This window comes from Loa loa, assembly GCF_000183805.2.
Source record: "Loa loa unplaced genomic scaffold supercont3.17, whole genome shotgun sequence".
Lineage (NCBI taxonomy): Eukaryota > Metazoa > Nematoda > Chromadorea > Rhabditida > Onchocercidae > Loa > Loa loa.
The window spans coordinates 209,849-226,381 of record NW_018108197.1 but is presented as its reverse complement, the minus strand read 5'-3'; the positions used below and the strand labels follow the sequence as shown (position 1 = coordinate 226,381).

At 35.4% G+C, this 16,533-nt stretch overlaps 3 protein-coding genes across 3 annotated transcripts in view; 1 reads left to right on the top strand and 2 right to left on the bottom strand.

Moving 5' to 3' along the window:
- Nucleotides 1–3,658: 3,658 nt before the first annotated feature.
- Nucleotides 3,659–8,513, bottom strand: LOAG_06815 (hypothetical protein). The gene is made up of 9 exons (XM_020447254.1): nt 7,753–8,513; nt 7,466–7,555; nt 5,942–6,872; nt 5,528–5,627; nt 5,340–5,453; nt 5,009–5,216; nt 4,717–4,837; nt 4,413–4,605; nt 3,659–3,962 (listed from the first exon to the last, which is right to left on the bottom strand). Exons 3-9 carry the CDS (start codon nt 6,112–6,114, stop codon nt 3,858–3,860), a joined length of 1,014 nt encoding a protein of 337 aa, XP_020302497.1. The 5' UTR covers nt 6,115–6,872; nt 7,466–7,555; nt 7,753–8,513; the 3' UTR covers nt 3,659–3,857.
- A 1,276-nt stretch (nt 8,514–9,789) lies between these two features.
- On the bottom strand, nt 9,790–11,233 carry LOAG_06814 (CYL-1 protein; the record flags this gene model as incomplete). Its single annotated transcript, XM_020447253.1, has 4 exons — nt 9,790–10,023; nt 10,616–10,753; nt 10,848–10,942; nt 11,053–11,233. 4 exons carry the CDS (start codon nt 11,231–11,233, stop codon nt 9,895–9,897), a joined length of 543 nt encoding a protein of 180 aa, XP_020302496.1. The 3' UTR covers nt 9,790–9,894.
- Nucleotides 11,234–12,166: 933 nt separating this feature from the next.
- LOAG_16755 (hypothetical protein) overlaps nt 12,167–16,533 on the top strand; it is a gene marked incomplete at its 3' end in the record, with an annotated part of 11,018 nt that continues 6,651 nt past the window's right edge. The window contains exons 1-16 of the mRNA XM_020449409.1: nt 12,167–12,327; nt 12,454–12,579; nt 12,782–12,936; nt 13,077–13,282; nt 13,380–13,582; nt 13,735–13,862; nt 13,941–14,058; nt 14,168–14,273; nt 14,470–14,594; nt 14,871–14,989; nt 15,149–15,182; nt 15,329–15,420; nt 15,504–15,615; nt 15,808–15,887; nt 16,025–16,111; nt 16,265–16,376. Coding sequence (XP_020307067.1) covers nt 12,175–12,327; nt 12,454–12,579; nt 12,782–12,936; nt 13,077–13,282; nt 13,380–13,582; nt 13,735–13,862; nt 13,941–14,058; nt 14,168–14,273; nt 14,470–14,594; nt 14,871–14,989; nt 15,149–15,182; nt 15,329–15,420; nt 15,504–15,615; nt 15,808–15,887; nt 16,025–16,111; nt 16,265–16,376 — 1,956 coding nt within the window. The 5' untranslated portion in view covers nt 12,167–12,174. The remainder of the gene's footprint in view (nt 12,328–12,453; nt 12,580–12,781; nt 12,937–13,076; nt 13,283–13,379; nt 13,583–13,734; nt 13,863–13,940; nt 14,059–14,167; nt 14,274–14,469; nt 14,595–14,870; nt 14,990–15,148; nt 15,183–15,328; nt 15,421–15,503; nt 15,616–15,807; nt 15,888–16,024; nt 16,112–16,264; nt 16,377–16,533) is intronic.

Below are 16,533 nucleotides of genomic sequence, written 5' to 3'. Positions count from 1 at the left end.
ATATATATATATATATATATATATATATATATATATATATATATATATATATATATATATATATATATATATGTAGCAGGCAGCTTATCTTAATTCTTTTTTCCAATTATTATTTGACTAAAGGATGTGTGCACCACAAATATTATCACCATCTAATTGGCCAAATATATTTGTCAAATGAGGTGATCAGAGTTACAGAAGCATCGAAATTACAAAAATCTCCTGAATACTAAATTTCCTCAAAAGTATGTCTCATATCATACGGAGTTTTCTTGTTATGCATTTCTTTTATACTTGTTTTCTTTTATACTTTTCTTCTTATACTTGTTCTTATACATACTTTCCTTGTTCTTATACTTTTATTATCTTCCTCGTAGTCCCGGAAGAATATACACCTTCTCTTCAGATCTTGAGTTAAAAAGTCAAATAAGCAAATCTAAAAATCAATAGACAATGCAAATGCTGTCATTCCAATTTGAAATATCAAAGTCTTGAAGCTACGATGAAATCCGTTAAATGAAGTAATCAAAGTCTTGAAGCTAAGATGAAATCCGTTAAATGAAGTAACCATCTATCACTGATTAGAAAATTATCGCAATTGAAACTGTTTCTGAGTGGAACTTGATATACTTTGTTGCAAATAGATAAGAATGTCAAAAATGATGTTTTTCTTTGCAATATCTGTGGCCAAAAGTTCCAAAGCAGTCTTTTTAGTTGAATTAGCTACGTTCTTTACGGTATAGAAATCATAGTCGAGAAATGTGCTAGAATATTTTCATAACTTATAAGTTTTTGCGTTAGTCTATAATGGATATACATCATGAGTGAATAGCACAGTTAGCTTTTTAAAAGAATGTGTAGAATATTGCTATTCTAAAGAATTGCCGCCTGTTTACAGTAATCAGAATGATCATTTTGAGCTTGCATATCAGCCTTTTTCACCAGGAAAAGCTAGGAATTTAAGAATTTAGAAAATAGCGTACATGTTATAATGTATTTAAAAACGAGTCGCTTTGCTAGAAAATCATTACAGATGGAGATGAAGAAATCTGAAGTGTTCCCTAACCGCTGACGGCAGTATGCTTGAAGCGAATTCTGCAATCATTCAAATTGATATTGATATTTCGAATTTGTTGATGCTGGATAAATCATTTAAACAATAAACAAATTTTGAATATAAATTTCAGCACACAAAACTTCTCAAATAATTGCTCAATTCAGATGTGAATCGATGAGTCCTTTTGAATTTCTTGCATAAGGTATACGGAATGAACATAGAGCATAACTCCCAATTGCAAACTTTAGTTTTAGGGAGGATTGAACAGTGAAATAGCACTACTGAAGCTTAAAATTCCAGTTAAGGTTTGTGACGATATAATGGGCATCATCATGATCTGCTGTCTGATAACAATTCTGAGAGACCATCAGCTATCCGGTATCTTACTATTCTTATCATTGTTATCTGATATCATGACCTGATGTCGCTGGGCATTATTTTGGATGTTTTGAAGCTTTACTTAGCAGGACATTTTCACTATAATTTCATCAAATTTGTCAGTTTTTCCTTTTCATTTCGAAAAATCATATATCGACCAATTGTATTACTCAAAAAACACCGGTACTTGTTTCTTAGCAATTATAGCGACCCTTAAGTCTATTTGCTGGAAGTCATTATCTTTTTGCTGCTTTTTAAAATTCATTATTTGCACCAAATACTTTTATTACATGATTCCATCAGAGACCACTAGCTATCCGGTGTTCTATCACTCTTGTCGCCCAATTGATCGGCTTAGGAAAATCTAAAATGAAAATAGATATGATCAATGGTATGATTTTGCAAACTGTGCATGTTTGCTAAAATCCGGAGACTTCTTCAGTGAATAAACCAATGTTATCCAATACCGGAAGAGTGGAAGTTTATATACGATGACTTCTTTGAATCTTCAGACATTTCTTTTTACCTTTTCACTTAAAATTGATTTTAGGCTGATCTCCGTTACTCTTTCCATTTAATGCTTTACAACTTCATGACAATATCAATGGTATTGTCCGGGAAAAATATTTTGTGTTCATGATGGCTTAACCACAAAAATTGAACGCCTTGATCAAATTATGCATATTAAAAATTAAATTATTATTTTTCCTTACTGCTTACATTATTAATTCATCGATAATGCGGTATTAGGGAAATTGTTATTTTAATTCTGCTGTATTAAAGACCGCTGCCGAAATAGGACAAAATAATTAAAACAATGACGACCAAATGTTGAGAGCAGAAAAATCAAATCGGAATCTGAGTGAATCTACTGATGACGAAATTGATAAGCTCAGCGAATTGGGTATCGACTTTGTAATACGGGTATCAGAAAATTCAAATTATTCTAATTGGATCGAATAGGAACGCACTTCGTTACCTCGTTGTTGAGGGAATCATCGAAAACGATGAAGGGAAGAATAAGTATTGTACTCTAACGAGTAACAAACAATATCAAAATGATTTCCGAACCATGCTTTGAACTTCAAAAATTCCGTCGTAATACCGTCCAGGCTTTCGCTGGTCTATTCACAAGCAGATCTCACTCAAGGTTATGCAAATTATCAAGTCAAATTAAAGCAACAAAAAGCTATTTATGTCGTATTGGTCGTATGACAACACTTTATTACCACCGTCACACAAATCTTCCAACTCGACCACTTTGTTCACAACAAAATCTTGTTTCAAATTATAACTGTAATGGCTCGTAGAGCAACGCACACTCACCATTCATCCGGGCAAATTCTTGTAATCTACAACAATCAAATTTCTAGAGATCTGAATTACTCGAGACATCGTTTATCAAATTCCATCCATGCAGATTCAGCAACCGCGACTACCTCGTCTCATGCCCATTCCTCCAATATCAATTAAACAACCATGAAAACTCCGAAGTTAGTGAACCATCCACCCGCCTAACTCTGGTACTTCTGCGCACTAAATAACATCTGAAAACGAAATCAGTTACGAATTTTTAAAATGTCTCATCACTAACCCACCGATTTTGGGCCTTTGGTTCCACTTTGTAAATGCATTTCAGACACTTTATCCGATAATTTTCACATTTCTTAGTCAATCATCATCCACCAACAAGCTATATTTGACCCATTAATTCATAAAAATGCATTTCAAAGCAATGATGTTCAAGTAAAATTAAATTTATGGACATAAAAAATTTACGAATACAACAATAATGAAAACAAATGATAAAAAGTCACATGAGAATCAACATATTATGTACAGAGGGACAAGAAAACATTACAGTTAATTACCCGAAAGACATATATATTTTCAGTTCCATTCAAGCAAAACAAACAACAAATATGACTACACCTGGGAAAAGAATTTCAGAATTTTTTCCAGAAACCTCTCTTTGAATTTCAAGATTCTCGAGAAACTTAGTTTTGGTTTTTCTCCTCAAGTTGAAGATGTTTGAAAAAATCATTTCGTCCTTAAGAAAAAAAAAACCAACACTCTCTCTCAAGCTCGACACTAAAAACAGAAAAGGTTCAAAAGAGCATAAGTCAGTAAGGAACCATGTAAAAGCTAAACCCACTGATAAGAAACTACTGTTCACAATAAAAAAAAATGAACGTAACGAAGAAACCTACGAGAATAAATATTGGCAAATTGAAATTAGTCTTTCCTTGGAATAAAACTTGACTAGAATGACTTATTTGAACTGAAACATCTTTAGAACTCCTACAAATATATTTGTTCCTGTTTTTGCTTCAATTTCTAAAACTGAAAACGAAGACAATGAGGTTTCTTATTCAGTCGATATCGCAGAATAATCCCCGTAATTATATACATTTATTCGTCTCTAACGCCGGACTTTAACAGGCGAAGGACTTTCACTACTTCGCCTTCTCTTACCCAAAGCCAAATAAACATCTTTTTCACGCTCACGCTGATTGTTCACTCTGTCCTGAAAAATAAAACAAAGGATTTTATCCACAAGATAGAAAAAATTTGAAATGAAGAACACTTACAGTTGTGTCGTGTCTTTCCAGAATTAGTATCATTTAGACTGGTTAGTGACTAATATAACGTTTTAATCTAACTTAAGTTTTCAGTCACTGCCATAATAATTCACTGCACTTTAAAGAAATGTTATAAGAATGATTCTAATTAGCACTTTGGTCGTTTTCTTCTTCCTTTTCCTACTCAGATTACCACCGTGGAGTCCAGACGTCCTTTCTGTCACAATCCAAATTATTCTCATAAAAAAGAAATAATTAACTCGAGCATATCAAAGTCAAAATTCGCATCAAAAGCTTTTAAAAAGTATTTGAAGCACTTGACGAAGCACTTATTTAGCATTTTCAAAAAGAAAAACTATCTTCTATAACCCACATTACAAATAACCTCAACCAACCTTCTCAACAACCTTGCGCCGACCATCTCGACTTCTGGTTCGATGACGCCGATCTTTTTCCGCCCGCCGTTCTTCCCTTGCTCGTCGTCTTTCATCTCTCTGATGCCTTGAATGATGATGGTTATGCTTTGATGGTCGATCACGTTCCGTCGATTCCGCCCGATGGTGATAACAGATGATTGAAGAGCGGAATCTGGAAATTTGATTCAAATTTTATATGAATATAAAATTGATAAATAGTGCCCAGAATTCCATTCACAACTCAAATTTCCTAGGAATAATTTCCTCAGTAAAAATGACTCACTTTTTGGGCTCAATCGGTGATTTTGAGTGTGACCGTGAGGCAGAAGACGATGTTTGCTTAGCATTGTGATGGTCATTTTCCTTTTCCCTATCACGCTGAACTTCTTTTTCCTTCCCACTTCCTAAAATACTGCCATAAACCAAGAATGTGAAAAAACTGGAATTGAACTAAACATAACTAAAGATCAAAGAGTAGCGCATAAGGCAGTCCTCAAAATACTCGAACATTTGCGGTATAATATATTCAAAACACGTCAACCGCACTAAAAACAACTTAATAATATTGCACCAACCTTCCCTAGTCTTACTTCTAGCACCATTCTGCCGCTCCATTTCAGCAGCTTTACTAGCGATTTCGCGACGTCTTTTCTCCAAAATAGCTTTTGCTCGTTCGACTTCTTTACTTGCTATGCTTTCCGCTTGCTGAGCTTTTGCAAATGTATTGCTGAGACCAATTCGTAGTTTGTTCAGTGTATCATTCAACCGTGTCCAGTTTGGCGCCTGAAATTGTAAAACTTCAATAAACTCTAATTCCACCAAGAAATGACGGAAGATCATTTGCAATGATATGGAACAGATTTTTTTAAAAATTTGAAGATATGTATAAATACAGCCATTACTCACCCGTATTCGAGCATAAACCTGCAGAAGTAAAACTGAGATCGTATGTACATCCCTGTCACTTGCATCAAATGCTTCAAACCAAGGAAAGGGTTCGCGCGGAAGCGGTAGGGGTTCCTAAAAATGTCACAATTTTAAGCAAGAATTTCGGAAAAATATCAAACTGAAAAGATGCAGACTTGACAACTTACTGCTATAGTTCTTGCTGCAAGATGAATGCAGGCGCATGCAATTGTTTCCGGCCGATACCTAAGAAATATATCTGTACGTAACCCATCATTCATATAACTCCTGAAATTAACAGTTGACGCAGGACCAAAAAATGAATCAGTAAGTATTCCGGAAGTTTGAAAGTGTGTAGCAGCGAAATTTGTTCGGAAAGTTCCTGTAGGGAAGATGGGAATGAGTGGAATTTTTAGAAATTGCCGTTTTTAACTGTATAGGAACTGCTCACGCACAACACATCAAGACCGGTTTTTTGTGCATCGTAAATCTATAACATCTCTTAAAAACAAACACAGGATTGACCATTTTACGCAGTAGTTCATAAAAGCACGTTGTCTGTTTTTTAAATGTTACACAAACAATTGTGACATAGTATTTACCACGCTTTTTGCATGAGTTCATGATTGCCAGTAGCGCCCAGTGCATGAAGATATGCGTATATAAGTTTGTGAGGATGATTGACGTGTACTACAAAACCGAGCGCATTTAACAGCTTCCTTTCCGCTTTTATCACCTGATTCTTCAAATCTACATAGCTTCGATCCAAAAGCATTGGAACATATCTATAAATAAGCAGTTATCCAAATACTGGCTCCAATGCCTAATGAATTCCTATGAACGGCAATTATATTTTGAACAACCTCACTGTTGCATGTTCTTACGAACGTAAGTCCGATTTGAGCGTCTGTAAGCATCGTCAGTAATGCCTACACCACCCCAAATAAGTGAATAATTTAAAGACACCACACATCCTCTCGGTGCAACTCTGAAAACTGAACAACATAAACAAGCAACTGACCTTTTCCTTCCTCTCAAATAATTTTCAGTAAACCACTGCTTCCTATATAATTATGTTAGATTAGTCCATATTAACAGAACGTAACCACAATAGGCACCTCATCTGCTTTCTGTACTTTGTCAAGAGTTGGCAGAACTTGGAAAATACCCAAACACGATGTAATCAAACTAGAAATGGTTTGAACAAACAAAAACAACTTAAACACATATACATGCCTAGGAAGTGAATAAAGCTATCTTCACATCGTCGTCACAAGATGTAAAGAGAGTTATAAAAGTTTTACATCAACTCACCATTCGCAACTCATCATTAGTGATAATGTTAAACACCATACAGAGCCCATGCATATCCAGCCATTTATCAGGCCATGGAAAGAAAACACGAATGACAGTAATCGACACATCTTTTGAAAAAATCCAAGCAGGGTGACTTTGAAAAAGTAAACAAGTGTAGCCTGAGTGCGACTTACAAAGCACAAACGTCGGATGGCGGGAAACAAAAGAACAAGAGCACTGCAAATGAAAAAAGTAGACAAATCGCTATGTAAGGAGGACAATTTCGTTATATACAGAGAAAATACAAGTGTTAGATTGGGATTATTTAGGATGTAGAAATCATGTTTACTTCAAAGACAGTTCATATTGATGCTCAGAAACAAATGACAGGAAGGATGAAAGAACATTTGTGGGATAATATTCGCAAATATATCCTTCTTACTCTACTAAAAAATAAAAATTTTATGGTCTAAAATACTGAGAAAGCTTCCAAATACGTAGTATTTACCTACAATTACAAGTGCTAAAACTGGCTACCAAACAGTTTAACCAACAAGTATTACGTCTCGTTTTTTTTTCAGTTGAAGAGCAAACTCGTAACAACTGTTAACAATCATACTCTTTAACATAACATAGAGATTTTCTTCAATAAAATTAGAGAAAATTTCTAGCACAAGTATGCTATAGTTTCAAAATAACATCCAACATAATCCAGTCATACCTCAACCATTAAGACCTAATAAGTCAAAATTTTTTATAAAAACAGCACAACGAAGGATCCTACAAGTCAGTGAACTAAAATAGATGGTGAATGGTACTTTCATCCTTACCTTCATTGTTCACTAAATAATCAGCAGTCACAAATACGGCACAATAAAGTCCACACAAAATGAACGGCCAAACCATTCATCCTTAATGCACTAAAACATGGAGCATTTCAGTTAAATTTAAAAAAAAAAAAAAGAAATACATTCACAAGCAACATGTATGCTGCTTGGACGACTTTTTTCCCAAACTCGGAAATCTTGTCAGTAGTGCGGAAGTCCGACTAAAAGATGAATCATCAAATCATGAAAATACCACTTTTTGCCGATCCTACAATAATAGATTTACTTACCTTTTCTCTCTCACAACCTCTGGAGCTGATACATACCTGAATACACTTGACTTAGACCAATAACGATGCTTTATTATTATTATTCCAAATAAAAGAGAACTGCTTTTAGCCTGCTTTCATCTGACATTTAATGAATTCTCATGCATCTCCTTTCCAAATGCAATCGAGCAATTGGTGTTAAATTAACTTACCTGTACGTATGTGAGAAAAGTTCAATCGCTTCAGCCCAACACTGCTGCGACAAATAAACCAATATGCAAAAGAATTTTTTCATCACCAAATGAACATCACCAGAATCTACAGGAAACCGGAATCTTTCCCAATTTGACTTTAATGTTTGATTGAAAGCAACGTAATTGTAACTGAACCAAGTAAGGGAGATATCATAGCAACCAAATTATTATCAATACTTTTCCGCCAACTCTTGACATCCAATAACAGAATACAGAAAAGCAAACCTTTCTTTTCGAAGGAAGGAATGAACAGATTGCTATGATTTTCGATAAACGGATAATCCTACCAGAATTTTTTGTTGAAAATGGATAAACAATAGTCTACAGAGGAATTATATAAACATTCGCGAAATATTCCAGAGAGACGCATTAAAAATAACAGAACAAAAAAAGAAATTCCTGGGGAAAAGACATATCTCATATTTTCCGGGGAATGCCCGGAAGAATTCATGCTGCTACCCTGTAATCAAGCGAAAAAGTGGACCAAAGCAAAGGAAGCAAACAGTTTCCCATTTATAAAACTCTATACTGCCAGTGTTTATAGCACCAAGTTAATTTATAGCTAGATCATGTTCAAAATTTTTTGACAACAAGGAAAAAATTCGAATATTTCGCGACTGCAAATAAAAATAAGCAGTAGCCGTTACCATGGTTTACTGAAAATAATTTGATTAGGAAGGCAGCAGTTGCTTGTACCATCGTCCACTCCGTGTGCCATCAACGTGCATCAGAACAGCAACGTGCAGAGAGCTGCACTGCATGCGTATAACGACAGTATCGATAGAGTGTGCATATATGCCGACTCCATATTGATAAGTAGGTTTTGATAACACACACAGAGAATCAGTAAAAGACGAAATCCAACTTGAAGAGAGCTCCAAATGTGCTTCATTCATCTCTGTAGAATGGATGGATGTGGTGACCGTACAAAAGAGTGGGGGCACACGCATTTTTAACTGCCATACGTGTATCCGCTCTGCCAGCTCTGTGTCACCTGGAGTGATTAAAAATATGATCAAATGTATTTCATAATTTTACAGTAACCCACCGTTAGTTCTGTCTTTTCCATTAAAAATGCAAAAAAGAAAAAAACTAGGTAAGACCAGTCGAAAAATCCCTTTCCTCTTCTTCCCTTAAGGTAAATGGATGGCATGAAAGTAATATACGGTATTTGTTTAACATGCGATTAAGATCACTATTAGAATCTCTGAAACCTACTATTCCCAATTCTATTGCACCAAAAAAGTGCACGCAGCAAACCAAAACCAGGAAATAATCCCCAGCACAACCATAAGGAAAAAGAATACGCTACTCTCCTGTTAAATGACAGTGGATGTCAATGACTTCAATTGTTTTGCGATAAATACTAGATTTTTTTTCGTCTAACAGAGTCATAAGATTATACGTCTTTATCAGAATGAGTCTAAAAAAGTGACAAATGATCTCTTAGATGCACAACTGATCTGTGCTACCAGTCAAAAAGGTCTCAACGTCAGAAGTATCTAAATATATGAGTTTCAGAACGACGAAAAAACCGCCGCCTGAAATAAGTGTCAAAAACGAAATTTTGCATAAGCATGCAAAAGAACATCCAAATCGATAATAATTAGTTTGTACTTATTCCATTTCTTTTTACAAAACAGTGAGAAAACAAACGAAGGTCACATGAAACAGCGATTTGAATGTGCAAACGTGACGATGCCTACAGAACAGCAAAAATACGAACTTGTTGCCGACTAATTAAAAAGCCGACATATTTCAAAAATAATGCTGAGGGAACTTTAAATAACCTCAGAAGTACCATCCTTTGTGTCAACAATGTCCATTGCATATCCTATCGCTCCCTCTCTTAAACGCGTAAATCCTGTATAACCATGCACATTTTATAAGTAACAGATTATAATTAAACTTACTTTTTGGATTCATTTCGTTTGCCATGTAAATGTTCCAAACGATGGAACACATTGATGACATCACGCGGTCGACGTGGCGCCTCCTCAATTTTGCTCGCTAATAAAAGGCATGCCATTACCGTATACTAAACTTTTTATCATTACTACGAATGAAATAGCGCAGACCGTAAAAAATTAGTGAAAAAAACCTGACAATTCTAACGCACATCCAATCTGAATAGAATGCTGTTCTGTCCTTACATGAAACAAATGAAAATGTCGTCCTACGAATACATGCAGCTCACCCCCTTTATTACTCTCTTCACACCTCACACATAATTCCGTTAAAAATTCAACGTTTCGATGATAGACGTCTATACTAATTGGTAGCAATACAGTGGCTTAAAGTTAAATAGCTTCGGCAGCCAAAACTGAACCAGTGTAATGCTACAAACTAGATGAAGTTAACACATAAAGGTAAAAATTGCAACAAAGAGAAGCATGATTTTGCACATGGAGAAAATTTGAAGATGCACATATCGCCTGATAATCAAAATTTCACTTAACGATGAGAAACAAGAATTTGTTCTTGATAATAACCCGTAGTAAGCGATGCCAATGTTCAAATCGACAACAAAACCATCTCTCCACATGGAATTTGTGTAAAAGTTTGAGTCAGTGTTATATAATTGAATGATTTTAAAAAGAAAACATCTCAGGAGGAAATTTAAAACATACTTCAAAATGATGTCGAACAAACGATCTCTGATAATAAAATCGTTGGTAAAGAATCTGTGCTGTTGCTGCTGCAACCTGAGGTATACGGAGCAGTATCGCACCTGACTGAATTATTTCACAACCAAGATATCGCAAATCCTAGAAAAGAAAACACTAGTTTCACTATTTCATAATAAACTGAACAACTTGACTACAAATCCATATAATAGAATATTAGCAATAAATTACATACCAGTTCGGTTTTTCGATCTAATCCATCAGCCAAAGAAGGAGGATTCCCCAACTTAGCTACTGAATGCTCATCCAGTGTGAGAAGCCATTTATCTGCTGATATATTGATTGATGAGAATAGTCTGGAATGAAAAAAGAAATCCTTCAGATATTTGCTAATCAAAAAACTCAAAAAAAGCAAGGGTTGGATATGTCGGCAAATTTACCTTTTTGTCCAAAACTGCTCAGCTTTATCTTTGATCCGATATCATCCACTATTAATTGTTCTTCCTTAACATCTTTTGCGTCCGTGATAGACGAGTTTAAGTTGGTTTTTCGCTGCAAATGTTCACCAGAATTCCTTGAAGATGATTTTGGAACTAGCGTTACCATGCTGTTTTTCATCATATCTATAACAGTAAAGAAACTGACACTAAGTGACTAAGCTGCTCGTAGCATCTGATAAGTTCTGTGCGCAGAAAAAAATATGCCTAACATGAAGAACAGTAGACGTTAAACTTCTGGGATAAAGGATAAAAGAGATGAAAAGAGACAACACACAGCAAAGAAGTAAGCAAATCCACCGTTGCAAACAACGGCGATTTTACGAATCCACGAAGTAAAATCTCTTAAAAATGTTTGCCAGATCATCACGACGGTAGTATGAGCCATCCCAGCAGGTAAACATCTTTCCCGAATCATTGCCCTTCCTCAGCCTCCCAGATAAACATTCAGATATGATGACGCAAACAATTCAAGCGAGACTTCAACAAAAAAGACAAAGACAGATTGATGATAACTTCTGAAGGATCACTCTCTCTACCGGGATGAACTAGTATTCAAATGTTCAGGAATCACTAATGCGCTAATCAATTGATAAGCTCAAATCCCGAACACCACGGGTGACTCTCAAATCCCAAGGATTACGCAGACAAACCCCAACCAAATAACGCAAAACGGACCGCACGAGAAACCAACAGTCAATCGATCGATGAGTGCGCTGCGACCGACAAGCTTTCTGCGTATCGAACTTGATGTCATAGGAAGGGAAGAAAGGCGCGATTTTTAAAAGTTGGGAATTGATAATGTTCTAGTTACTATGGATACAAATCATCTTATGTTAAATATTAAAGGATCATCTTAGCAGTTAGATTATCAACAACTAATTACTCCGTTCTTGTACCTATATTTAACGGTTCCGGACCATTCCCCCGTTCTCCCTCGGTTTAAATGGAAGTTAAAGCTTAACTTTTGTTTTTCTTTTTTTAAATTGTGACTTTACCTATCGTTTGTGTGTAATTAAAGTTTTACCTCAAAGTTAATATTAAAATGTTGAAAATTTTTTAGCAATGTTTGAAGATAAATCTCAAATAAGTAATACTAACGAATGGTATCAAAAAGTACAAATGTGTCGGCGTGTGCCACCACGACTTTCACCGATCGACAGATACGATAAACCGGAATGCTATGCGTTGTCCTTACGAAATGCACAACTTCCTGGTGTAACTATTCCTCTCACAAATACTTGGGGATCATACTTGAAATACCGGGAGAAGTAATAAAATACACCGGAAAAAATGTCACCATAAATTTCTACTTATCTACACAACTTTTTCGTTGTTTTGCAGTTAAAAATGGACATGTCATATCGCATCCATGCCTATTTCTACGATAAACAGCGGAAGTATTATTTCGGGAAACCGTTTTGCGGGAGATGGTGCCGTTCTGGTTCTGATTCCATACTTTTTACTGAGGTAGTTCATTTTTCCGCTTAACGATATGTGTGTATGTGTGCGCGTCAAAGTTCCTTTTTAATTTACTGTAATCAGATCGGCCAACTGCACCTGCAAATTTTCGGTTTAAATATAAAATTTAAGAATTGAGGAATTGAAGTGCAGTTGATGTTGAATTTCCTGCCAATCTTAATGAAATGTATGAAAAGCTGAAAAGCTGTAGGTAATCTTCTTCTGGTGCCCATTTACCGATAATATTGACATTGTCATGGAATTGGTCGAGGGAGAGCAGAAAGGAGAAAACTGGAGTCGTCTATACACAGCGGCATGGACTTTGTTATCGTTGGGAAATGAGGAAAATTCGACTGCCTTCCACAGGTGCTATGAATATTTCATTTATTTACATGCCATCATTTTTGAATCATTTCGTCAAAACTTCTTCCTTACTACATCACATTTACTGTTAAAGCTAAGCGCTATACTAAGGTTGGCCAATTTTTGTGAACAAGTTTTTCCAGACTGCCACTGTATCCGGGGTCTCCAAAAGCGTTATTTTTCATGGCTTCTGAGGTGGAAATGGCAGAACTTTCTCGAAGGGCAAATATCGGTCTAGAAATTTGCTTACAAACATATCAAAAAATGTATGATGTATTGGACTTCATTCCTGAATGGTACATGTTTGACCAATGGGAAGATATTCCTGGATTGCAAACATCTTATGATGGTTAGATTCAGTGCGAAGTTTGCTTCTCTATACTTCGTAGTTTCTTTCGAATTCAAGTTTGTTGGAAAAAGGCAGCTTTAATTATGGAAATCTTCAGACGAATCTCAAGCCGCTCTTCCAGAGGCCCTGAAAGGTCGAACGTTCCTTCTAAGCGAGATAAATTTATCATTCGGCATGGATGTCTACAAATTTGAGCAAATCCTACTTCATTTGATGAATAATGACAGACTTTACCGAGCAAACAGGTCACCGGCAGACATCAATGTTAAGATGATGGAGGTTCTCGAACGAAGAATCACGGTATATTTCGTATTTTCTTCTTTCGGCGATTTCCTAATGTTAGTCCGAAGCTAGTGATGCTGGTTTTCCTTCTAAAAATTCAGTTACTTTTCGGTGAGCACCGTTTGAATTGCTTCAAGATTTTTCAGTTTTGAAAATTCAAAACTGTTTAGATTGGGGTGCATAATGGTCTGTGCTATGTCGAGAAGCCGCAGTGTTTGCATCTTAGTTCGACGGAAAATCAAATTTGCAGCACCTCAAAAATGAGACGGAATAAACTGACGACAAAATCAAATTTAACGTAAATTTCTGTATAGCTTTAAATTACCACATACAATAATTTTCTTTCTGTGGGACACGAAAATTGTCAAGATTTCAGATCGCAGTCTCGGAGTTTGTTCATGAATGGGAGTGTGATCTTAAATAGAATGATTGCAGATCCTCATTTTGCTATCACCTTCTCATTGGACTATCTCGTTGGAGTTTATTCTTGTGATGTTAGTACTTGTCGTTGAAGTTACAATATGAACTTTGGTAACTGGCATATGACAGCGATAACTTCCCATTTCACTTCACTAATCACCTCTAGGTCAATCTCATTTCCAGGGTACAGTACATTCATCGCAGTCGGTGATGGTCTGCTGGGGTGCTTGGTGTCCGTTTGCTGTAGATATCGTGCCGGATGGCGAGATTACTGTACCTTTAGTCGGAGGTATTATTTGTTCAATTTTATTATTCTGTGTTTTCATTTTTTCAATAAATTCATTACATTTATTGTACAAATGAACATGTTAGTGAAGTCCCTCATTTCCCACTTTCACACCAAATAATGATTCTCAGGGATATTTTTCCTTTCTCGTCAGTGAGTTGTCTTCCTTTTTTCAAAAACTTCAACAGTGTCTGCTTAGGACCAAATATCAATCCAGATGAACGTCTGGCGTTCAAAAACTCGCTTGCGTTTCGTTCTGATTTGCCCTTTTGCAACCAGTTGCCAAGGACTGAAATTACCTTTATGTGTTCAGGACTTGGAGAGGTTAGAATTCATGCTGATTATGTTTAGCTTTTTTCCTGAATAATTTTATTGGAATCGTGAGCATGGTAATTCATCAAGATTTCGAGATTCATAAAAGCAATGTCCGGGCCTAATCATTAGTTTGCATAACGATGTGCGGTTAATCATTTCTTTCATTATCACAGTGAGCTTCTGATTATTAAGTAATAACTTGAATATACAATTTTTGAAATGTGGCGTAAATCATTTATTTAAAAAAGTATTCGCTGCACAGTTTCTTCAACTGAAATTTCCCAGGTTGGACAACTGCTAAATACTTCATCACGCATCAACAATGAGCCGAATATGGAAACTATCAGACATCAAGTTAACTCAACTAATGCTGCTCAAAATTCTGAACGAGTATGCGAAAATAGGTTTGCAATATGTTTATTCACTTTTGTATTATTTATAATGAGCCTGTAACTTGTTGAAGTGATTTTATCCTTTTGGAACAAAAAAGATAGAATAATTTGAAAAATCCATCTCACTGAATGATTACCTGAAAAATCCCTTATCCAATTTTCTTATTGCAGGCACGAAAACAAGTCGTTGTCGTTCTTATTACTGGTAACCATTTGGTAGATCTTGAAATAGCCTAGATATTTAATATAACGTAATGTACTTATTGTTTACAGTAATTACAAAGTGTGCCATCTACTAGTGTGCAGACAACTGTTAGTATATGTAACAATGTTAACCAAACTGTACTTCAGGAAGAAAAATTTGTTGGAAAAGTTTCCTCCAATGATGAGCGGGAATGTGACACTGATACGAGCGTGAAAATTTATAGCCTGCCATTAGTGAGGTAAAATGTATTGGTGTTTTTTGCTTAAAATCTTATTAGAATTTTACGAAAACTTTTGGAACTGCCACTCTGATATCTTTCAGCGCAGCGAACATATCTCGTGCACCTCTTACTGTCTTTGCCGACATTCCATTCACTCCTATAAAAGATCGTAACGGAAACAAACCGAAAGTTGTTGACATTGAAAATTTCCCGGTAGATTTATTGAATTTTTGCAAATCAAAAGTCCAGTGAAAATCAAATTTTCTATCAATTTTTTAAAAGTTTATTTTCTGCAAGATAGTGATACTTTGTTTACATACAGAACGACATTAATGCTAGGGAAACAATAAATCGTATGATAATTGTATTGGACTGCATGAAACATTCAATCGCTTTTTGTTATAGGCTCCAGACACCAATATTGAATTGAACGATAAACTGAATACGAATGAAACCATTATACAGTTTCTGGCCATTAAAATCAGGTTCTCACTAATGCCATACATCAGAAATCTCCCTTTATTAACTTACACCCAATGGCGCAGTAGTGGTAAAATATTAAATTAAAATCAATTAATTCAATTCTTATGCACGGATTCATTAAACTTTCCGAATATTTTAGCTGTGGAGAAAATGATTACATTAAGACACCAACTGCAGTATTCTTTACAATTGACTTCTATCGCTTCTATACAGTTACAACTGAAAGGTTTGTTAATTTCTCGTTTGAAAATATTTTCAAATTTAAGGATTAGTAGTTTACAATAAATATAGCTAATATAATTTGATTCCAAAAATGAATTTATGAATGTAAATTCAGGAAAGATTGTCTTTTCAAATAACAATTAATTCTAATTTGTAGATTGTGGTTGGATATAGTTCACGCAAAGACAAGCCTTCGCGAACAGTTATTCGTTTTGAATCGCAGAGGAAACATTGACGAGATCGCCAAGGAAGACTGCAATGGCTTCACTGTGAACAATTATTTTTGCTTGTGGAAATTTGGAACGAATAGTTTATGAGTCGCAAAAAGGTATTAATATTTGAAATTTCAGGTGAGATATATGGTTGATGGGAATTCGCTTGCAGATGGGGACAAGGAGGATTACATCGATTATCTTTCAAATGGTC

Coding starts and splice junctions, on each gene's coding strand:
- LOAG_06815 (XM_020447254.1), bottom strand. CDS start 6,114: ATGCTTTTGGATCGAAGCTATGTAGATTTGAAGAATCAGGTGATAAAA. Junction 5,628..5,941: donor GAACTCATGCAAAAAGCGTG/GTAAATACTATG, acceptor TGTTAATTTCAG/GAGTTATATGAATGATGGGT. Junction 5,454..5,527: donor TTGCAGCAAGAACTATAGCA/GTAAGTTGTCAA, acceptor TGACATTTTTAG/GAACCCCTACCGCTTCCGCG.